The sequence below is a fragment of the Aspergillus glaucus genome (genome assembly GCF_001890805.1).
Source record: "Aspergillus glaucus CBS 516.65 unplaced genomic scaffold ASPGLscaffold_3, whole genome shotgun sequence".
NCBI lineage: Eukaryota > Fungi > Ascomycota > Eurotiomycetes > Eurotiales > Aspergillaceae > Aspergillus > Aspergillus glaucus.
Window position 1 is genome coordinate 62,003 of NW_019170455.1, and position 22,323 is coordinate 84,325.

Here is a 22,323-nt window from a genome sequence, read left to right on the forward strand (position 1 = left end):
ACATGCCTTCCCTCTCTCATAAACATAGGCATGTCCTACCCAGCAAACCCTCCTCCTCAACAATCGACGCCGGATGACAGCGACTACGGCTCCGACTTCACCCCGGAACAAGAGGCGCTGGTAAACGAATTGTTCGCCAAAATCGCCACGGAGAGCGCGTCGGTTGCGCCCACTACACCACCACCACCACCTCTCCCGCAACCACCGTCACAATTACCACGGAATACCGCGACGGAAGTAGCTGCTGCTATTCCTACCGCTACGCAGGACACCGTTGGTGCGCAGGATATCGAAGACTACTATGCACCGCACTCGAGCCCGCGTGTTCCAAGGGTCCTGGGGCGCGAAAAACCAGGCACTTCATGGCAATTATACAAGACAGCAGGTGGTCCTTGGAGTAAGACCTCTGGGGCAGACACTGGCACAGGGCCAGGGCCCGGGCTACCAGCGCAGAACTCGAGCAACGGCGGTGCGGAGTTTGGTTAGTAATTGCCTGCCTGTTATTCGCCTAGTGATTTTTTTTTTTTTTTTTTTTTGTTACTGACATCTGACTGGAAGCGTTTAGTCGAGCATCCGAATTCGACGGAAGGTCGCGCGCGGAATCGAGAGCGTGATATTGCCAGGGAGCAGGAATGGGTTGCTGCTATGAATCCTGCTGGGACTGGGACTGGGACTGGAGATAATCCGGCGGCGGATACGACGCGATCACCGATAGAACGGTTTCGACGACCCCCGAATAAAGCGTTTTCCGTGTCGGATTTGATTTCGCCTGCGTGGTGCGAGTTGCAGTATTGGTATACGTTGACCAAGTACGGGAGGAAGAGGAGAACAGCGGCTATGAAGCAGGGTACTACGATTCATAAGACGCTGGAGGATGAGGTGCATACGACCGTGTCGGTGGAGGTTACGACCAAGGAAGATGCGCTGGCGTTGCGGATTTGGAATATCATTCAGGGACTGCGGACGTTACGAGAATTCGGGATGACAAGGGAATTGGAGGTATGGGGATTGGTGGATGGTGAGCTGGTGAACGGGGTGATTGATCAGCTTTCCTATGAGTGTCCGGATCCGGAGCTTGAGGTTTCTGCTGCGTCGTATTATGCGGATGTTGAGGCTACGCGGGCGGCGCTGCCGGAGTATCAGATGTCGTTGACGGACTATCTGCTGTCGTCTTCGCAGCGTGGGAAGCGGTTGGATGAATTATCCTGGGATCAGAATGAGGAGGTGCATTGGTCTGCGTCACCACTGCCCCCGCCCCCGGAGGCATGTGAGATACCCCGGGTGTATATGACGGATATCAAGACCAAGGGTAGTGGATCGATTCCTACTGTCAAGAGCACGTCTTTTCGACCGACGTCGCTGCAGCTGCAGCTGTATTACCATATGCTTAACCGGCTGGTAACCAGCGACGATGTGACTATCGAGTCACTCGCGGCGCGCTACAACCTGAATCCCAACCGTCCGTTCACCGACGCCTTCATCGCGGAAGTCGGTGCTCTGAACGACCAGTTCTTCGACGCCATGTCCTCGCAAGAATTCGACCCTGATTTCATCCCTACCCCTGAAGACGCCCTGAAAAAGCCACCCTCATCACCCTCCTCATCTATAATCCCCCCATCTGGTAGCCAAGACTCCACCACCGTCCTCATCGAAAACAACAACCTCACCAACCTCTGGCGCTTAATGAAAGACCACCTCCGCCTCACCTTCCTCCCATCCCAAGAAACCGAAGTCCCCATGGCCCCCTCCATCCCCTCAGAAATCCAACCCTCCATCCTCGAATCCTACCCAACAGTCATCTCCCCACTGTTGACAGCACGCTACCTCTCCGCCTCCGAGTCTCGCTCCCTGGGCAGTCGATCGTTCCTGTACGATCCTGTTAGCATGACCTCATATCTATCGGATCAGATGAGTTGGTGGAAGGGGCAAAGGGATCCGCGCGGCGTGGAGGTAATGGAGGCGTGGAAGTGTCGGATTTGTGAGTTTCGGGATGAGTGTTCGTGGAGGCAGGAGAAGGCTTGGGCGTTGGCGAATTGGAATCGGGGGAGGAAGAGGGCTGCTGCTTAGGCACTTCATGTTTGGGATTGAGCTTGTGTATTGTGCATTTGGATTGGCGTTATTGTGTTATGATATGGTTGGGTTGGTTTTATGCATTACACGTGGCGGCTGGATATTAAGACACTTTATTGGCGGCTTCTTTCTTCCGATGCGTACGTCTTGAAAACAAAGGGAATCACCACATCATTTCGGTGTAAGAGCCCTCTTTGTATGCCTGATTCTCCCTTTTCTTCTATTTATTAAACGTCCATCATCCATCATCCACCATCCATCATCCACCATCCATCATCCACCATCCATCATCTGCCCGTCTCCCAGCCTACAAGACCACAAACTACCACGTAAGTACCCAGGATTCTCCTTCTCAACGACCACACCCCCTCCCCCCAACCACTTAACCCCAAACAAACCTCAGCATCCAGCTAACCCCCAACCACCCCTACAGAAACTACCAAACGCACCCCTTATCCAGGGAAAAAAAAAAAAAAAAAAAAAATGAAAATCTCCACCGCCATCCTCCTCCCCCTCGCAACCACCGCCATCGCCGGTCCCGCAGGCTACGGCGTCTGTCAGGCCGGCTGTTCAGGTGTCGTCATGGCCTGCTACTCTGCTGCGGGCTTTACCTGGGGCGCTACTCTGGGTGCTTCTGCGCCTGCTAGTATTGTGGCGTGTAACACGGCGTATGGGTCTTGTCAGGCGGCTTGTGCGGCTGTTTTGCTTGCGCCGACTCCTTAGATATCTGGTATTGGGTCCGAATGAGAGAGATTTGGGATGTTTACGTTGGAGTCGAAGGTTGGGTAGACATGTTGGACATTGGGGACAGTTGAGAGATGATGATTCAATGAACGTTATGATTTTCATCGAGCGTAAAGCCTATTTACAAAATATCCAGATGTGGACGAAGAACCCGATGCACAGAAGTAACTAAAAAGGATAACCCCTAACATCATCCTCTTTCTCCAATTCCAGCCCAGCAGCAACCTGCTCCTCATGCTTTCGATCCAAGTATTCCAACAAAACCCCCTCATACTTCTCCTTCCCCTTATACCTGGACACATCATCACCCCAGCTGCGAATAGCAGATGCCAGTCTTCCAGGCACATACGGCTCCTTCACAATCTCCGTAATAGGCTCGAAATACGTCCTGATAGTAAAAACCACAGCCCCTGATCTCGGAAGCCGACGAAGAGATTGCCTTTCTGAGCGGAAAAAGTGATGCTCAATAGCCTTGTCCTTCTGCGCAGTATTCCACGAGACCTCCTCCGAGTCCTCAGGCCCAATACTATCCGACCAAGCAAGATTATCATCAACCTGAATGAAATAATTATTCCGTAGCACAGGATCCTCAGGCCTCAATTTCCGGAAGAAATTCATCATCCCCTTCTCCAACTTCTCCTTATACTGCGGAACATCACCCGAGGTATGTATCTCCGAAAGCCGCATGCCGAATTTATCCTGCAAGCGCCAGAAACCAGGGAGGAGGATTGCGCCAGCGAGGAGGTAGTAGTCGCCGTCTGGGAGCTCGATCATTAGGGCTAGGTCATCTTGGATTAGGCGGGCGGAGGTGGCCATGGGGTCTTCAGGGAGGGGGCGTTGGACTATGTTGAAACATTCATTTGTGGCGAGGTTTGTTATTCCGGTGGGGGTTTTGAGGAAAATGGTGGGATAGCGTTCGGGGAGGTAGGTGCAGCTGGTGTTGTGGGTGGTGTTAGATTGCCCTAATGGTTTTGCGGGATGGGGGCTCACAGTTCTTCTAGAAGTTCGATTGCTCCGTCCATTGCCTCTGGGGCGGTCATGCAACTCTTTGGACCTCGTTCTTTGATTCGACGGGTTTTGTCGGCATGGTAGCGGAAATAGTGGTTATCAAGTTCTGTTCCGTGAGCAAGTGTCCTTGTATACTCGCATGCTTGTCTTACCTATCCATTCGTCCCACTTCATACTTCGTAACCCCATAGTGATAAAGTATTTTCTGCACATAGTGAGCTACCTGATTCCAGAACCTGACAGCAGGGCACTCACGGCCCATATCGAAATGGCCGATACGGTATAGGCTTTGCTGTATGAACGTCCCAATTCGGGTACGGCGCCGCTGTTGGTCTTTTGAAATTGGACGGCGTCCATTCTTATTCACAACAGTTAGTTGTGTACACCAAATTATGTACTTAACCGAGGACAATGCATACCTCCCGGCTTCCTATCCGACTTTCTGAACTTCGATCCTAGCGGCTTCTTCTTGAGGTCCGGTGTCGAGGGTCTAGTGGATTCTTGTTTAGTCTTCCATCTCTTGAGGATATTGTTCACGACCCAGATACAGACGGCGACTATGAGACCTATCAAGGCCACGCCTTTGAGGTGATATTGACCGGAATCAAGGATTTGTGATGCCATTCTGCGGGATGCAACAGTGATTATTCTGACTATGAAGAGGAGATTCAAGAAATGAACATTTCATTGAGCATAAGTACAGAGATGTTGTGCCGTTATTGTATGCAACGGCGTGTAACATGATCATATCGATAAGGTCTTTCCTATCACGTTAATCAAATGCGGTCGTGCGTCCGTTACAAGTGTCATGCACCTGAGACCGAATGGTGACAGTGTACTTCGGGATTGTCGTGCGGAGATGCTTATCTCTTGATATCGCGGAGGGATCAGGCTTCCTAATTCGGAAGTATATGCTGTCGTGCCACATGCAACGTTGAAAGTCTTCGTATTTGCAGGACTTGGACTTACTGGCTGACTTATTAGATTATGTTATATACAGGGGTATTAAACGTTATCCGAACATTCTAAGACATCCAACATTACAGTTTAGCAGAGCGCGAAGCAGCCAAAACCTCACTAGCAATCATGCGCACTCGGCTGTCAATGAACTTGATCATATCATGTCCATCCGTCCTCAAACTAAGCGGCCCCGTCAACTCCTTAAACCGCGATGAGCGCTGACAATCGAAATCCCAATTCCTCGCACAGATCCGAAACAGTTCCGCCAAAAAGCACTGCTCGATGGAATGATCGGAGGAGAAAATGATTGTCGGAAGCTGTTGCCGTCGAGCAATTTCTCTAGCATTGTCTTGCATGGCGCCTAGGAGAGCGTCTAGTGTGCGAGGGGCATATAGCTGCGCTCCTGCGTGTACGATTCCAACAGACCCAACTGCGATGTGCAGCAGGGCGACATTGGCGACCCAGTCGACGGGGACTTCGTCTAGGATGTTTGTCCCGCTTGTTTGGCCCTTGGGCACATGGAAGACCATCGGTTCTGAGCCACTGGACAGGAAAACGCGGACAAAAGTGGATGCCGGGTTCGAACCGGGAGGGCCGTAGTGAGGGAATGGGTGACGAATCGCTGGTCCGATGATGCTCGGCCGGACAACGAGGATTGGAAGGTTGCTGTGTCGGTGGTGCAAGAGGCGCTCCATGAGGTGTTTCGAATGCGCATACGGCCATGTGTATTGGGTGGTGTTGGGGTGGTCTCCGGTTTTCAGGATGTGCTGCAGTTCCTGTTCGGGATCTTGGTCTGCGACATCGGTGTAAATTTTTTCAAGAACTTTGCCATCTGGAAGGAATGTGTTGACGTATGCGGTGGACGTCTGCACGAGAAGCTTCAGCTTGGGAAAGGACGTGGCCATTCGTGCGAGTTCCAAGCAAGGTAGGCAATTCTGCTCAATTGCTTCGTCCAGTTCACTGTTCAACGCGATACTCGCGGCCGAGTGGATGATGACTGTTGTATCACGGCGCATATTCTCGAGATCATGCTCGTTGAGACCGAAATTGGGCAGTACAATGTCGCCCAAGACAAACACGATCTTCTTAGTCGCGAGAATAGCGTTGGCGCAGTTGTCCATGCTCTTCCTCCATTTTGCTATTGCCCTTTCTTTGGAACCACGGCACAGAACGTATATCTTCTTTGTAGGAAGCTGTACCGCAAGCTTGTACAGAAGACATCCTCCCATGCCACCAGTGCTGCCCGTGAGGAAGACGGTTTGCTCTGCAAACGATTGGATGTGTCCGATTTCGAATGGAGTGTCTGCCATGTTGAAGTATCGCAATAACCGTGATAGGAATATCAAAGTGCAATAAATCGGATTTGAGCCGTTGGGAGTAATAATTGAACAAGAAACATTCAATTCAAAGATTTCCCCGGGTTTAAAGACATTGACTACGTATGCGTCTGCGGGCACCGGCAGTAGCCAAGACAAAGGGTGGTACTGTTTGCTATGATCGACATGCTAATCCTCAAAATCCAACGAGGATGGCTGAAGTAGAGTTCAATTGGGCAGGTTCGTGAAATCATGAGAATCAGGGGCTTGCAGATATGTACCTAGTATTAGGGAGCAAATCTTCAGCTCAGTGGAGAAGTGGATCTACGAACTGACTAGTCCAGCATAGCCAAATACAGACGGAACTGTCTCCCGTCTACGGAGTATAATCGAGAATAAATACTGCCCGGAATTGCCTGACAGAATAACACACTCATTCAATATCTCCGGATCCCTCGATTTCTCTAAAAGCAGTCATGGCAACTTACCAATTCCACGATGTCGTCAAGACGGTTACCAGACTTGATCGGCGACATGGAAAGCGCCAAGTTCCCATGAAAGTCCTGGCGCTTGGACTCTGTCGCACAGGGACTGATTGTGAGTTTTATTTATTTATTATTTTTTTTTACATGGGCTTGCGGAATTGAAGCTGACGAACACTGCAGCGTTGAGACAGGCTCTGAGGGCACTGGGATACAATGATACATACCATGGCTATATGGCTGCATTGGAGAACCCTCGAGATTGCGAGTTGTGGTATGAAGCACTTCGAGCCAAATACGATGGTGTTGGGAAACAATTTGGCCGAGAGGACTTTGACCAGTTGTTGGGTAATTGTCAGGTAAGCTCTGCATTTCAACGAGATTTCGGAAAAAAAAAATATCTAACATGGACCAGGCTGTTTGTGACTTTCCGGCTGCTGCTTTCCCGAAAGAGCTCATAGAAGCATACCCTGAAGCCAAGGTCATACTCACGGAGAGGGATGTCGATGAATGGCATAGGTGAGTGTCTATCCCGCGAGCTAGACAGAACGAAGTACTCCGTACTAACCATCAATAGCTCCGTGAAAAGAACCTTCCAACCACTTCTCTTCCACCCCCTATTCCCACTAATGCAACTCCTGGAGAACGTGTTTGTCATGCATACCCGCTGGCTGCGACCAACATGGACAAAAATTTGGACACATTACTTCAACGACAACTTCGAAGCAAACGGACGCAAAGCTTTCGAAGCCCACTATGCCTCTGTGAAGGAGATGGTCCCTCCCGAGAACTTGCTGGTATACAAAGTCAGTGAAGGCTGGGAGCCCCTGTGCAAGTTCCTTGGACAACCTGTTCCACCGCAGCCTTATCCGACAGGGAATCGGGTGTCGGTGTTCCAGCAGCGTTTTCGGGATGCGATATTCTATAACGGAAAGGAGATGGTTGAAAAGCTGGGGAAGATGATGGCGATCTATTTGTGTTTTAATTGGGTGTTTAAGAAGATTGCGAAGCGGTCGTTGGTTGATATGGTTGGGTCGGTTGGGTTACGATTGATGGTCAGGCTTCTTCTGTTTCGACGCAAGTCGGTTCAATAATTGTGGTCGGAAACGAATCAATGCGTACGCTAATAGGGCATACCCCCTGTATATAATGTAATAATACTACATAATAGTTAACTAGTTACCTTGGTACCTTTTTGGCCGAACGGTCTATAAGTTAACAGTTGCGGATACAACAATTGATCTAATAATCCAGGTGCCATATTATTAGGTTCAATAGAACGTGCCTTCAGCTCCACCGTTCAGATATCCCGCTGCGGCTGAAGATCTGCATTCTCGTTTGAGTCTGACATCCTCAGCTATGGATCAACCAAGCCATTGGGATAGGGGTGAGCTAGTCCGTAAAACGGGAAAGCTATACCCCGTACGGAGGATAGCCATGGCCCGAGTATGATGCGACAATAACATGGTTTTCTAGATTCATGCTCAACTTCAACACCAACGTTGCAAGAAGGTGTGCTGAGCTGCATAATGACAGCACTCCAGGACCACAATGACTGGAATGCATCTAAGTCAGAGTTATTTCTGATTGGAAGCCTGACGTTATTATCGTTGATGGCGGCATTTGATGCTACAATTCTGATCCCGACACTACCAGTATGATATGGCACCCTCACTTATATAGAAACCCACTAACAAGCATCCTCATATCTAGACACTAGCCCAAAACCTCAACGGAACCGCCACCGATGCATTCTGGGCAGGAACTTCATTCCTCCTCGCAAACGCCGTCTGCCAGCCCGTCGTCGCAGCCATCTCCGAGATCTTCGGACGCCGGGATCTCCTCATCGTCATGATCTTAGTATTCTCCGTCGGAACAGCTATAGCATGCTCTGCGCACGCTTTCCCGCAGCTTCTCGCTGGCCGCTCCGTGCAAGGTATCGGCGCAGGAGGCATTTTCTCCATGGTGCTGGCTATTTTCACGGATATCGTCCCTCTGCGTCTACGGCCGCGGTACTGGGCCGCGATACAAGTTGCCTGGGCTGTTGGGACGGTCACGGGACCGGTTATTGGGGGTGCATGCGCGCATCCTAAGACTTGGCGGTGGATTTTTTATATTAATTTTCCTATTTGTGCTGTTTCGTTGGTGGCTGTTCCGTTGTTGTATCGGCCTGAAGGGTCTTCTGGGACGACGACGAAAGGTTCGTTTCTATCAAAGTGGCGGCGGCTGGATTTTGTTGGTTGTGGGCTGTTCCTTGGTAGTACGACCAGTTTCTTGATCGGGGTTACTTGGGGAGGTGTCCAGTATGATTGGGATTCGGCCCAAGTTCTTGTTCCGATCTTCTTAGGGTTGACGGGTATTGTCTTGACCATTGTATGGGAGAAGTGGGGGACCGAGAACCCATTCTTGCGGATTTGGATCTTTGAGGATTTTCGAACAACAGCGGCGTATCTCTGTGGGATGCTTCAAGGGCTGATTGTACGTACCACCACTCGCATCATAGAAGGAATTACTGACAAGCCTTTCCAGCTCTTCGCCGAAGCCTACTACGTCGCAATCTACCTCGAAGGCGTCAAACTATTCGACCCCCTAAAAACAGGCCTAAGCGGTCTCCCCATGACAGCCGGCATGCTCCCAATCTCCGTCATCGCCGGAATCCTCATGACCCACACAGGCAGATACCGCTGGTGCCTCTGGATCGGCTGGCCACTCACAACACTCGCGTCCGGACTGCTTATTCTCCTCGAATCAGACACCAAGGCCGCGGTCTGGGTGATTTTGTTGATTATTGCGGGTGTAGGGCACGGATTTCTTTTGGGGCCGGGATTGTTCGCTGCGCAGGCTACTTGTAGTCAGGATGATGCTGCTGTTGCTACGTCGGTGTATAGCTTTTTGCGGAGTTTTGGGATGTGTCTTGGTGTTGCTACGGGGGGTACAATGTTTCAGAATGTGTTGAAGGATCGGTTGGCGGATGATGGGCTTCCCGGGTGGATTGCGACGGATGCCACGGCGTATGCGCAGAAGTTGAGGGATATGCAGGATACCGGGCAGAAGCCGGTTATGAGGCAGATGATTCAGGATGATTTTACGCTGGGGTTTCAGGCGGTTATGGCTTTGTTGACGGGGATTGGGGGGTTGGGGTTTGCTTTGAGTCTTTTTATTAAGAAGAGGGTTATGAATTGAGTATCACCTTTGGGTGTACACAACATTCTATTGATGAGTTTGATCAAAGACCGGGCATGTCAACCTCCGGAGGTACTTCAATGTTCTCTCAGTATCTACTGAGGCAGCTAAGCAGTTTTACCGAGGACATGAGTATGCACGGCAGTTGGGCCTGGATGAGGGCGCAACGCCGTTAAAGCACTGGCAGTCTAAAACAGCATGCTGTGATTGCCCATTGGGTCTAATTTCCAGGGCAAGACCAGCCAAACACGGCTGCTTGAGTAGCAGTTTGGCGATGCCAGCTCCTAAATGTATATTTTTGATGATATTTACGCTGTGAGGCTTAATGTTAACCAAATATTTAACGTAGTCCACGGGCGAACCGCGGACTTCTGTATTCCATATAAAATGGCACTTTCTATCACCTCAATATCTCAGCCACCAATAGATATAGAGGCTTATTTATAAGACAAGAGTATGTAAACACACTAGAAGAAGGTATATTACTTTTTTAAAGATTTTGTAGCTTTTTGTAGCTATAGGTGCTTGAATATTGAAAGATACAAAAAAATACAATGGTAATTTATATTACTTGGAGAAACATTTATCTGTAGAAGCTTTCTGCTCAGTGTATATCATTTCAGTATCATAATACTCTATATACTAAGTTTTAGGCTCTGTAGATACCTTGCAGTTGAGATATTGAAGGTATAAAAAGTGCCATTTTATATGGAATACAGAAGTCCGCGGTTCGCCCGTGGACTACGTTACACCTTCTCACCAGCATCACGCCACTTGAGAAGACAGTATTGTCCCCAATGTCGACGGAAGCGATCCGGGATGATCGGGAGATCAGGAATCCAGATCAAACGACCTAAGAGACCAGTCCGGGAGGCATCAAGAAATTTCTTGCAGGAGAGTTTCTCCCACTGCGACTCGTCTTCGACGTAATGCGGCTCCAGCTCGGTTGCTTCACGTCCGGAAAAATACGAATCAACCAGATAAGAGCATTGAGAGACGTCGACCTGCTCATGAATTAGCTCAATTTTGATGCAGATATCGAATAGAAGGGAGTGCTCACGTATTTGCCAGTGTCTTCCTCGTTGCGGTCGTTCATTCCAGTGGGAATTCGTGATGCACCATCAGAAAGAGCGGGGTAATCAGCAGCTTCAGGGAACTCTCCGGGAAGAAGTCCCTTGAATTCACTCTTGATAAACTTCACCCGCATACCGTTGGGGAGGAAGTATGACGACGGGAATCGATACCACTCCTTGCCAAAACAGACAGACTCGCCAGCCTGGACTTCCGTCTTTTCTAACGGTTCAAACACCTTCAAAGGAGCATTATAGGCAGTGATCATACCGACGGTTCGCAGCAAGCCTGCATTGATAGACAGAAGAACCACCGACAGGACCACAGAAAGTTTGAACTGGGCAGGCACCCGCCCCATTAGCTCTTTCGGGTTGCTAGACCCGATAAATGAGAGGAGCATGTGGAAGCCAATGGCGGCATTGAGAGCAAGGAAGGGGTATGCGGGATACATAAAGCGCTCTTCCTTGTGAGGCTGGACAATGAAAATACTGAGCCACATGTAGAACGGTGTGAGAAGGGTAACGGTTCGTAGAATCGTCTGCTTATTGGTGGCTTGAGACCGGAAGATTGCCTGGAAGGCAAGCAGCGGCACAGCCAGTATAGCAAAAATGAACCAGACATTGAAGTTAAGCAGCAAGTTCCGGATGTAGAACGTCCATGGCTCTGTACCAAAGATCTCAGGGCCTCTTCCTTCACCCCCGAAAATGTTGTACGCGACAATATTCCACGGGACGATTGTAAACTTTTGGAAGAACACATAGTCAACAGCGACCTCGGCGGCCTGAAAGTAGTCAGTACGAATGGAAGATAATTGCTCCTGAGAAAGAAAGTGAGCATACCAGAATGGCTAGACACCGCAAAGCCCCATCAACGACGCTGAAAACCACTTTCTTGAGAGAGCCCGCAAGAAATCCAATGACGAATTCCTCAAGCAAAAGCGGAATAATCAGCGCTCCAGCGAATGGCCAGCCGACAATCGCACCCAGCCCAAACCACATAATACCCTGCGCTGTCTTCTGCCCGCCTCTCCAGTCCAAGAAAGCAGTCAAGCCCAGCATGGACGTATACATAGTAAAGCTCGACGGGAGGAACGCAGTAGAAGCATGGAACATGCCCGGACTGAAGGCGACAATCATGAGGAACAGAAGTCCAATTCTCGGGCTCAGGGTTCGGCAAACTGCTGAGTACAGCTTTGTCTCGCAGGAGGCGCAGAAGACGGCTAAAGCGAAACGAACGACGTAGAACGCGGAGATCTTATCACGGAATAGCAACGAGCCAGCCTTCCCCACGAGGGCATGGAGAGAAATGTATAGCCAGCTTCGGATCGAATAAACCGGCGAATATTCCCATGTTTGAAGCCCGTATCCGTAGTCGACGTAATGCGTGGGTTCCCAGAAATTGAAGACCTCGTCACAGTCTTGGATCGGAGCGAGAAAAGCGGCAATTGAGTTCGATATGAGGAACACGTAGAGCGTTATATTCAATGGCAAGTAGAACGGTGCTGGTCCGGCGCTGCTCTATGTTAGCTGGCCAGAGAACATATGCGATGGGGACAGCCACAGTCATACCGTTGCTTCTTCTTGCGCGGCGCAGCCTGCTCAGATGAGCCTGCAGACGGCATTTCAATTGATCAATTTTGATACCAGCAGAATGCCGTGAAGAAAGTCCATCGGAAGTCATCATTATTGCGGAGGAGCTTGTCCGGTGGCCGACTCGGCAACTACCGCAGTTCCATATCTTATCTTAATTTTTTTTTTCCTACGCCCCTACGGTAACCCTTCACTTTCACCCAGTCTATTCTAGTGATTTTTTCTTTCTTTTCGAGTTATTCTCAATAGTTCGCCTGATTCCAGATTTTAGTAGAATGAGTGGCCAGCAACAACCTGGCCTTCCAGTTCCAGGCGCCATGAACGAGACGCCTCCCGTCGCAGTGACGCCGGGAGAGGATGGCAGCGATTTTTACAATACGCCTTTCAACGCAGGGACGCCCTTGAAGAAAGATGAAAACAAAGAAGATGTCGCAAAAGATTCCACTGTTACCGAATCTACGGCTTCTCAACCAGCTCCACTAATTCCAGGGTTAAATCTCGTCAATGACAACCTTCACGATTTGCAGTCGAATAGCGAACCGATTCCGGCGCAGAACACGGAGGACACGGATATGACGGAAGGAAACGAGATCGCGGATGCGAAGCCTGAAACACAGCTTGCAGCTATGCAAGATGTGACAGAGCCGACACAAGTGAACCAACAACCGGAACCAGTACCTCAAGCCGGGGAAGCAATGGAGGTGGACCAGAAGGACGCACAAAAGCAAGAGGGAGTTACAAACGAGCTACCAGATGCGAACGCCTCTAGCGAAACCCCTGCAAATGCTGCAGAAGCTGCGCCCACAACTGAAGCCGCTCAAAACGAGGAGGACGAGCACCCCGAATGGGAGGTGGACTCGTCTCCGTACGAGTCATCTTCGGACGATACGACAGATTCCTCCGATGACGACAGCGATGAAGACGAAGATTACCCTATCCTCAGCGCCGAAGAACAAGCACGGATCTTGATGCAGGCAGAACTTGGCTCTGACGATGAAGGTGATGGGAAAGGCAAATCAGGAGGCCATATCAAAACGGCAAACGAAATGTTAGAGGATGCACCGCCGATTCCCGATGTCACAGTCACACCCGAGATGAAGGTTGTGCACCTGGGCCATGTCCAGACCATTGTCGAGAACAATGTTCTTATTGAGGCCAACGTCTCGGGCGAATACCAGGTACTCGAGGGAGGCTCATTGCTATGCGATGAACAACGGAAAATCGTTGGTGTGGTTTGCGAAACTCTGGGTAGGGTTGAGAATCCCTTGTATACAGTCCGCTATGAGAGTATTGCTGCCATGGAGGAGCGCGGCATCTCCAAAGGGCAGAACATCTTCTACGTTGAGCAACACTCTTCATTCGTCTTCACCCAGCCTCTCAAGGGCATGAAGGGAAGCGATGCCTCCAACTTCCACGACGAAGAAATTGCAGAGGATGAAGTCGAATTCTCAGACGACGAAGCAGAGGCCGATTACAAGCGGAAAGTCAAACAGAAGCGGCAGGAGAAGAAAGACGCCAGGCGTGGCGATGGCGGACCTGCAAGAGGTAGAAGAGGTCCGCCAGGCCCTTCGAGGCTCAACCAGACCGAGCTTAACTACGACGACGATGCCGGCGAAGATGGCTACACCCCGCTTGCTCGCCCCAAGAATCTACACGAGATCATGGGTCAAGGAGAGGCGCCAGTCGAGGGTGACGGACCATCCGCAACAAGAGGGTCAGGCTTCCGCGGTGGCAGAGGTCGAGGCAGAGGTTCTGATCGTGGCCGTGGTGGTCGTGGCAGGGGTGGACCACGCGACCAGGGCTCGTATCACGACCGTCGGCCTTATTCCCATGCCTCCCAGCCCCAGTCCCAGCCTCAGCAGCAACTTCAACCTCAACAACCCTACACCCAACCTCCCCACCAACAAAACCAGCAGCCCGCATTCGGAATGCCCCAACAATACCCCCCGTTCAACTTCCCACAACAACAACAACAACAACAACAACAACAGCCCTACCCTCAGGCCCAATCGCCGACACCATTCCAGTTCCAGATGCCGTACCTACAGGGCATCCAGCAGCAAGCAAACCCTTATCAGCAGATGCCTCCGAATCCGCAATTCAATCCGCAACTGGTCCTAGCTGCCTTGCAGCAGCAACAGGCACAGCGTCAACAATATCAACAGCAGTATCTGCAGCAGCAGCCTCAAGTTCAGCAGGCACCAGCTCAGGTACCGGGACCCGTGGATCAATCTCCAACGATAAATTTCGACCAGGTCAGAGCGCAATTGAATCTCTTACAGCAATGGGGTAATGGGAACCAAGGCCAAGGGCCTCGTCCTCCGCAGTAACAGTACATTGATGATATGCTTATGTTAGACCTAATACGTTTGCATTCTAAGGAGCAAGCAGGGTTATGTCATGTGGTTTTGCTTTGGGATGAATAAAAGTTTTTTTCTACTTTGTACAGAGATCATAGACCAGCATTTGCTCGATTGTATATGAGCATGATGAATGAATCAATTACGGTTATTATACATACAAGGACCGTCCGAGTTGATCCCTCAGAACTCATTGGTCTTCGCGCTTTTAGCAAGAACCCAGAAGTTTTCCATCTTCCCTCTAGCCAGGACATCCTTAGCTTGCGAATCGCTTTCGCAAACACGCGCTCCCAGCCACTTCCTAAAAGCACGGCCTTTAGCTTGACCTTCCCAGAGAAGATCGCAGGAATTAGTACTGAGATCCTTCAGATTCCCTTTATCATCCTCAGCCTCTAGCCACGACGCGAGAGGCTCGCGACTTTTGTTCTCTTGGGCACCATTGGAACCAGGGTTCTCGCCCCAGTCGATCCGGTTCAGCATGAGTTTCTTGTAGGCATTGATTGAGTGGGCACCGCCCTCGACGATTACCAGATTCAATCTAGGATGCATGACGCAGACGCCGGTGAGAGCTTGCTGTTCAGCATTCTTGCTAATCTTGAAGCGGTTCCGTCCGTTCGCAAGGTTATCGATCCGATATACGGAGACATGAATACCTTTGTCTGCGTCCTTTTCTTGCTGCGTTGCGAGTTTCTCCCGGCGTTCATCTTTGCCCAATTTACGTTCCGCGTTCATTTCTTCGTGTTTCTCGCGACGCTCGGCAATTTCGCGAGTCACACGGGCTTCGACGGCAGTAGGATCCTTGACGGCTTGTTCACCCAATACCCGCATCAGGTTGGACTTCTTAACCTTTGGTGGCGGTGCTGGCTCAAGACCCAATCTGATCTTCGCTTGTTGCTCTTTCAGATCGGCCATTCTCCGCTGTCGACGAATCTTGGCTTGTTCCTTGGGAGTGAGGAACATGGCCTTTTGTTGGGGCATATGCTTCTCTTGTGGAGGGTCAAGGAGGACAGGATGTTGGATATAAGCAGTCACAATTGTATCGGGTGTGTCGATCTTCACATTCTTTTCGTCTTCAATGGCAGAGTAGTCACCTCCGTTCACCAGACCTTCATCCCACCACTCAACCGCGGGCGGCGCGGGAACAAGGAACGCTTTTTCGACGTCCAAATCTTCATCGATACCCGCCTGTCGTGTCCGTTCCGCAATACGCTTCTTCATAGCCTCAAGCTGAGCTTGCCGACGTAGAGCAGCTGCTTGTTGTATGTATTTCCCTTTCTGGTTGAAAACAAGTTGTCTCGACTGCCGCGGCTTCGCAATCGTGGTCCTCGGGCCAAGACTCGGATCAAAATACGGGTTATCCTTGATTTCTTCCAGAGACGGACCCGAAAGATCAAGTCCTTGTTTCGCAGGCATCGGGGAATCAGTACGTCGATTGGCGCCTTTCGTTTGGGATTGTCGTCCTTTGGCGCCTCGAAAATCCGCCGAGAAATCTGAAAGCAAAGCCGGGTGTAAGCCAACATCCAATCCTCCTCTAGCCTTCGGTGTGCTGTCTTCTTCAATTTCCGGAGGCGGGTAGGACGGAGGAGGGGGAGCCCTTGGCCGTTGCTGGGCCGCTGCATTGGCCTTTTCGGTAGCTGCTGCTACTCTAGCTTTCATCTGTTCCAATCTAGACATGGCAGGGTTTGGGGGAGGAGTAGAACTGGGAGTAGGCTCTGCTGATGATGTGGTGGTCGGAGATGCGCCTTTCACAGGCCCAAGCCGTGCGCGTATAGCATCTGCTCTTGCTTTTGCCTCTGCCAGCATCTTTGACAAGTCAACATTGCCGCCGGCAGAGCCTCCCTGGGCCGGCGTTGGAGAGCCATCGTTGGAGCGGCTCTTCTTCTGTGTATTGTTCTCTTCGTCCTCGGGATGAGGCCGCTTCAGCATGTTGCCTGACACGTCCATGGCTCGTGTCGAAATCACTCACCCACAGATCCCAGTCCGTAGCTAGTAAATGCGCTCAAATATAAAGAATGAGGTCGGAAAGGAATATATAAGCGCGCTGTGAGGGACTCAGTGGGATAGGTGCAGTGCAGGAGAACTCAAGGTTGAGATCACAGGCCGATTCCCGAAGTGGACTGAAGGCGGTGGCGCACAGCAGAAAAAAGTTCTTGGGTTAATTTTTCGCCGGGTCTTTTGGAGATCGGCTTTTTCGTCCTCCAGGCCTATTCAAGAAAACAAGAAGTCTTTTTCTGTCGCGCCAGGCAGTTCTGGGAGCCATGGCGACTTTCGCACGTCCTGTGGCCTCCTCGATTGGAGGTATCGACTTTGGCGTCTATTCCAACGACGACGTCAAAGCTATCTCTGTCAAGCGAATCCATAATACTCCGACATTGGATACCTTCAACAACCCTGTTCCAGGTGGTCTTTATGATCCAGCTCTAGGCGCATGGGGTGACCATGTGTAAGTGCACTTTCTTGCGGTTCAATCGTATCTTTCTGCTTTTGGTGGTCTTGCCGGACCTGCTGTTATTGCAGTGTACGTGATGAGAGACTAATTGCATCTAGTTGCACAACATGTCGCTTGAACTCTTGGTCCTGTACTGGTCATCCTGGACATGTCGAACTGCCCCTTCACGTTTATAACGTTACGTTCTTCGACCAGCTCTTCCGCTTAATCCGGGCGCAATGTATCTACTGCCATCGTTTCCAAATGTCCCGCGTTCAAATCAATGCCTACGTGTGTAAGCTGCGGCTTCTACAGTATGGATTGGTCGACGAAGCCGGTGTTATCGACTCCATGGGAACCGGAAAAACGGACAAGAAGAAGTCGAAAGATGAAGGCTCGGACAGCGAGGACGAAGACGAGGAGGATTTGATTGAACGCAGAAATACCTATGTGAAGAAGTGCATTCGGGAAGCTCAGGCGTCCGGCAGGTTAAAGAGCCTGATGGCTGGCGCAAAGAATCCGATTGCGACGGAGCAGAGACGGACAGTGGTCAAGGAATTCTTCAAAGACATTGTCAGCTTCAAGAAGTGCACCAACTGCAGCGGGTACGTTGACGCCTAAATATCCGATAATCTTCAACGTGGGAGTACAGCCGCTGACATTGGACAAGTATTTCGCCAGGATACCGGAGAGACCGACACTCGAAGATCTTCCGCAAGCCTCTGGCCGAGAAGTCCCGACTCGCGATGCTGCAAGCTGGTTTCCAGGCTCCTAATTCTCTGATCCTTCTCCAGCAGGCCAAGAGCCTTAACCTGAGAGAGAAGCAAGCACATGCCAACGACGAGCTCCAGGGCGCGGAAGAAGAGGTGGCTCGTGGTAATGCTGTTGTTACCCAGATCGACGAGCAGAAGCAAGCCGCAGGCGAGACCCAGCAGTTCATGCCTTCGCCTGAGGTCCATGCTGCGATGGCCCTGCTCTTTGAGAAGGAAGGAGAAATTTTGAACCTTGTGTACAGCTCCAGACCTATTTTGAAGGGTGAGTCCAAGGTCAGCGCGGATATGTTTTTCATCAAGAACATCCTGGTGCCACCGAACAAGTACCGTCCAGCTGCCGCCCAGGGACCCGGCTTGATCATGGAGGCGCAGCAAAACACAGCATTCACACAGATCCTGAAGAACTGCGACATCATCAACCAGATTAGCAAGGAAAGGAAGAGTTCTGGTTCCGATTCTGTCACCCGGATGCGGGATTACCGTGATCTGCTCCATGCTATCGTGCAGCTCCAGGACACTGTCAATGGTCTCCATGACCGCGATCGTAGCGGTCTTTCGGGTCCGGCAGCAGCGAGTGCTCCCAACGGTATCAAGCAGATCCTGGAAAAGAAAGAGGGTCTGTTCAGAAAGAACATGATGGGTAAGCGTGTCAACTTTGCCGCCCGTAGTGTCATTTCACCGGATCCCAACATTGAAACCAACGAAATCGGTGTCCCGCTTGTGTTCGCCAAGAAGTTGACTTATCCTGAGCCTGTCACCAACCATAACTTTTGGGAGATGAAGCAAGCAGTCATCAACGGACCGGACAAGTACCCTGGTGCCGCTGCCATTGAGAACGAAATGGGCCAGGTCACCAACCTCAAATTCAAGAGTCTGGATGAGCGGACAGCTCTTGCGAACCAGCTTCTTGCTCCTTCGAACTGGCGGATGAAGGGGTCTCGAAACAAGAAGGTCTACCGCCATCTTACCACTGGTGATGTCGTTCTGATGAACCGTCAGCCTACGCTTCACAAGCCGTCCATCATGGGTCACAAGGCTCGGGTCCTCCCTAATGAAAGAACAATTCGGATGCACTACGCCAACTGTAATACCTACAACGCAGACTTCGACGGTGACGAAATGAACATGCATTTCCCGCAAAATGAGCTTGCACGATCCGAGGCTATGATGCTCGCCGACGCAAACCACCAATACCTCGTTGCAACATCGGGTAAACCACTGAGAGGTCTTATTCAGGACCATATCTCGATGGGAACTTGGTTCACGTGCCGGGATTCCTTCTTTGATGAAGAAGATTATCACCAGTTGCTGTATAATTGTCTGAGACCAGAAAACTCTCACACGATCACAGAGCGCATTCAACTCGTGAGTCCGACTGTGATTCGTCCGAAGCGCCTGTGGACCGGAAAGCAGATTATCACCACGATCCTTAAGAACATCATGCCCCCAGGCCGAGCTGGTCTGAATCTGAAGAGCAAGTCTTCCACCCCCGGCGACCGATGGGGCGAGGGCAATGAAGAAGGAACCGTTATCTTCAAGGATGGTGAAATGCTGTGTGGTATCCTCGATAAGAAACAAGTTGGACCTACCGCTGGCGGATTGATTGATTCCATTCACGAGATCTACGGACATGAAATTGCGGGGAGATTAATCGGTATTCTTGGACGACTCTTGACAAGGTTCTTGAACATGCGCGCATTCACCTGTGGTATCGACGATCTTCGGTTGACCAAGGAGGGCGATCGTGTCCGCAAGGAAAAGATTAGCCATGCCTCAAGTATTGGTCGTGAGGTTGCACTGAAATATGTGACTCTGGATCAGACCAAGATTCCCGACGAGGATGCTGAGCTGCAGCGGCGGTTGGAAGAGGTTCTTCGTGATGATGAGAAGCAAGGCGGCCTGGATAGTGTTACGAACGCTAGGACATCTAAGCTCTCCTCCGAGATTACGGCGGCTTGTCTTCCAAAGGGTCTAGTCAAGCAGTTCCCGCGGAACCAAATGCAGTCGATGACAATCTCCGGAGCCAAGGGTTCCGGTGTCAACGCCAACCTGATTTCTTGCAACCTCGGTCAACAAGTTTTGGAAGGTCGTCGTGTGCCTGTTATGATCAGTGGAAAAACCCTACCTTCGTTCAGAGCATTCGAGACGAACCCTATGGCTGGTGGTTATGTCTGTGGTCGTTTCTTGACTGGTATCAAGCCTCAAGAATATTACTTCCACGCCATGGCCGGCCGTGAAGGTCTTATTGATACAGCCGTTAAGACCTCTCGATCCGGTTATCTGCAGCGTTGTCTGATCAAGGGTATGGAAGGCTTGAAGGCAGAATATGACACTTCGGTTCGCGAGGTCTCCGACGGGTCTATTATTCAGTTCTTGTACGGAGAAGACGGTCTTGATATCACGAAGCAAGTGCACCTTAAAGACTTCGATTTCTTGGCCTCAAACCATCGCTCTGTCTTGTCTTCGGTCAATCTTACGAGTGACTTCCATAACATGGAGAAATCAGAAGTTGCCGATTGGCATAAATCTGCAATGAAGAATGTCCGTAAAGGCAAGCTTGATGCTAAGGACCCGGTGCTGGCCCACTATCACCCAGGAGGCAACTTCGGAAGTACATCCGAATCGTTTTCGCAGGCTCTCAAGGATGTAAGGATACCTTCCTCAAAGAAATGAATTTACGCATAGCTAACATGGATAATTATACAGTACGAGGACAACAACCCTGACAAGCTTCTGCGCGACAAGAAGACCCATGTCGACGGTGTGATCAGCAAGAAGGCCTTCGAAACGTTGATGAACATGAAGTACTTGAAGTCCGTCGTGGATCCTGGTGAGGCCGTCGGTATCGTCGCCGGTCAGTCTATCGGTGAACCTTCGACTCAAATGACCCTGAACACCTTTCATTTGGCTGGTCACTCGGCAAAGAACGTCACCCTGGGTATTCCCCGTTTACGTGAAATTGTCATGACTGCTAGTGCAAACATCATGACGCCAACCATGACGCTCATCCTTAACGAGGAGATCCCCAAGGAACAGGCTGAGCGATTCGCCAAGGCCATCAGCAAACTCAGTGTCGCTGAGGTCGTCGATAAGGTTCAGGTCAGGGAGAGAATCGCCGCTGGCCAGGGCTACGCCAAGGCGAAGGTCTACGATGTCGAAGTCACTTTCTTCCCGCCCGAGGAGTACACCGCGGAATACGCCATCAACACCAAGGACATGCAGAACACTCTGCAGAAGAAGTTCATCCCCAAGCTTGTCAAGTCTACCCGGGCCGAGCTCAAGAAGCGTATCGACGAGAAGTCAATCAAGAGTCACTCCGCTGCCCAGCCTGAGATTGGTGTGTCTGTTGGCACCATCGAGCAGGCCCAGGGCCCTGACCGCGAAGACGAACCCGCCGATGACGACGTCGAAGACGACGAGGACGACGCCAAGCGCGCCAGGGGTGGCCAAAACCGGTCGAACCAGGTCTCTTACGAAGGCCCCGAAGAGGACGAAGTAGACATGGTTCGCCAGCAAGACGCCTCGGAAGACGATGAAGACGACGACGACAACACCGGCGCTCCCTCGACCAAGAAGCAAGACGTGGAGATTACAGACGCCACAGACGAAGATGCCGACACAGACGAACAAATCAAGCGCGAGGACGACATCAAGGGTAAATACGCCGAAGTCACCCAGTTCAAGTTCAACCCCAACAAGGGCATCACCTGCACCGTCCAGCTCCAATACGACATCTCCACCCCCAAGCTCCTCCTCCTCCCCTTGGTCGAAGACGCCGCCCGCAACGCCGTCATCCAATCCATCCCCGGCCTCGGCGACTGCACCTTCGTCGAAGCCGACCCGGTCAAGGGCGAGCCCGCGCACGTCATCACAGACGGTGTCAATCTGCTCGCCATGCGCGACTACCAGGACATCATCAAGCCGCACTCGCTCTACACCAACTCGATCCACCACATGCTCAAGCTGTACGGTGTCGAGGCCGCGCGTGCGTCTATCGTCCGTGAAATGTCCGACGTTTTCGAGGGTCACAGTATCTCCGTCGATAACCGCCATCTGAACCTGATTGGTGATGTGATGACGCAGTCTGGTGACTTCCGGGCGTTCAACCGGAATGGTCTCGTCAAGGATAGCTCGTCGCCGTTGGCGAAGATGAGTTTCGAGACTACTGTTGGTTTCCTGAAGGATGCTGTGCTTGAGAGGGATTTCGATAACCTCGCTTCTCCTAGTAGTAGGATTGTTACTGGTCGTTCTGGTACTGTTGGTACTGGTGGATTTGATGTTCTTGCCCCTGTGGCGTAAGGTGGTGGATGGTGTTTTGAATGTGCTATACGCTATTGTT

The 22,323-nt window shown here is 51.0% G+C and overlaps 6 protein-coding genes across 6 annotated transcripts; 4 read left to right on the forward strand and 2 right to left on the reverse strand.

Moving 5' to 3' along the window:
* Positions 1-30: 30 nt before the first annotated feature.
* ASPGLDRAFT_32044 (exonuclease V) lies at positions 31-2,067 on the forward strand (the record flags this gene model as incomplete). The annotated part of the gene is made up of 2 exons (XM_022544131.1): positions 31-481; positions 566-2,067. The coding sequence occupies 2 exons, from the start codon at positions 31-33 to the stop codon at positions 2,065-2,067; spliced, it is 1,953 nt and encodes a 650-aa protein (XP_022404233.1).
* A 191-nt stretch (positions 2,068-2,258) lies between these two features.
* Positions 2,259-2,934, forward strand: ASPGLDRAFT_962745 (uncharacterized protein). The gene is made up of 3 exons (XM_022550584.1): positions 2,259-2,399; positions 2,504-2,749; positions 2,794-2,934. The coding sequence occupies exons 2-3, from the start codon at positions 2,554-2,556 to the stop codon at positions 2,883-2,885; spliced, it is 288 nt and encodes a 95-aa protein (XP_022404234.1). The 5' UTR covers positions 2,259-2,399; positions 2,504-2,553; the 3' UTR covers positions 2,886-2,934.
* ASPGLDRAFT_71826 (dolichyl-P-Man:Man(6)GlcNAc(2)-PP-dolichol alpha-1,2-mannosyltransferase) lies at positions 2,533-12,473 on the reverse strand. The gene is made up of 8 exons (XM_022549574.1): positions 12,403-12,473; positions 11,674-12,346; positions 10,824-11,615; positions 10,524-10,767; positions 4,078-4,180; positions 3,975-4,027; positions 3,805-3,928; positions 2,533-3,748 (listed from the first exon to the last, which is right to left on the reverse strand). The coding sequence occupies exons 1-8, from the start codon at positions 12,453-12,455 to the stop codon at positions 2,983-2,985; spliced, it is 2,808 nt and encodes a 935-aa protein (XP_022404235.1). The 5' UTR covers positions 12,456-12,473; the 3' UTR covers positions 2,533-2,982.
* A 267-nt stretch (positions 12,474-12,740) lies between these two features.
* On the forward strand, positions 12,741-14,753 carry ASPGLDRAFT_22405 (RNA-binding snoRNP assembly protein NAF1; the record flags this gene model as incomplete). The annotated part of the gene is made up of 1 exon (XM_022543179.1): positions 12,741-14,753. One exon carries the CDS (start codon positions 12,741-12,743, stop codon positions 14,751-14,753), a length of 2,013 nt encoding a protein of 670 aa, XP_022404236.1.
* Positions 14,754-14,966: 213 nt separating this feature from the next.
* On the reverse strand, positions 14,967-16,727 carry ASPGLDRAFT_22406 (U4/U6-U5 snRNP complex subunit PRP3; the record flags this gene model as incomplete). Its single annotated transcript, XM_022543180.1, has 1 exon — positions 14,967-16,727. The coding sequence occupies one exon, from the start codon at positions 16,725-16,727 to the stop codon at positions 14,967-14,969; it is 1,761 nt and encodes a 586-aa protein (XP_022404237.1).
* Positions 16,728-17,041: 314 nt separating this feature from the next.
* ASPGLDRAFT_118753 (DNA-directed RNA polymerase I core subunit RPA190) lies at positions 17,042-22,283 on the forward strand (the record flags this gene model as incomplete). Its single annotated transcript, XM_022539984.1, has 4 exons — positions 17,042-17,226; positions 17,331-17,816; positions 17,882-20,630; positions 20,691-22,283. The coding sequence occupies 4 exons, from the start codon at positions 17,042-17,044 to the stop codon at positions 22,281-22,283; spliced, it is 5,013 nt and encodes a 1,670-aa protein (XP_022404238.1).
* Positions 22,284-22,323: the final 40 nt, after the last annotated feature.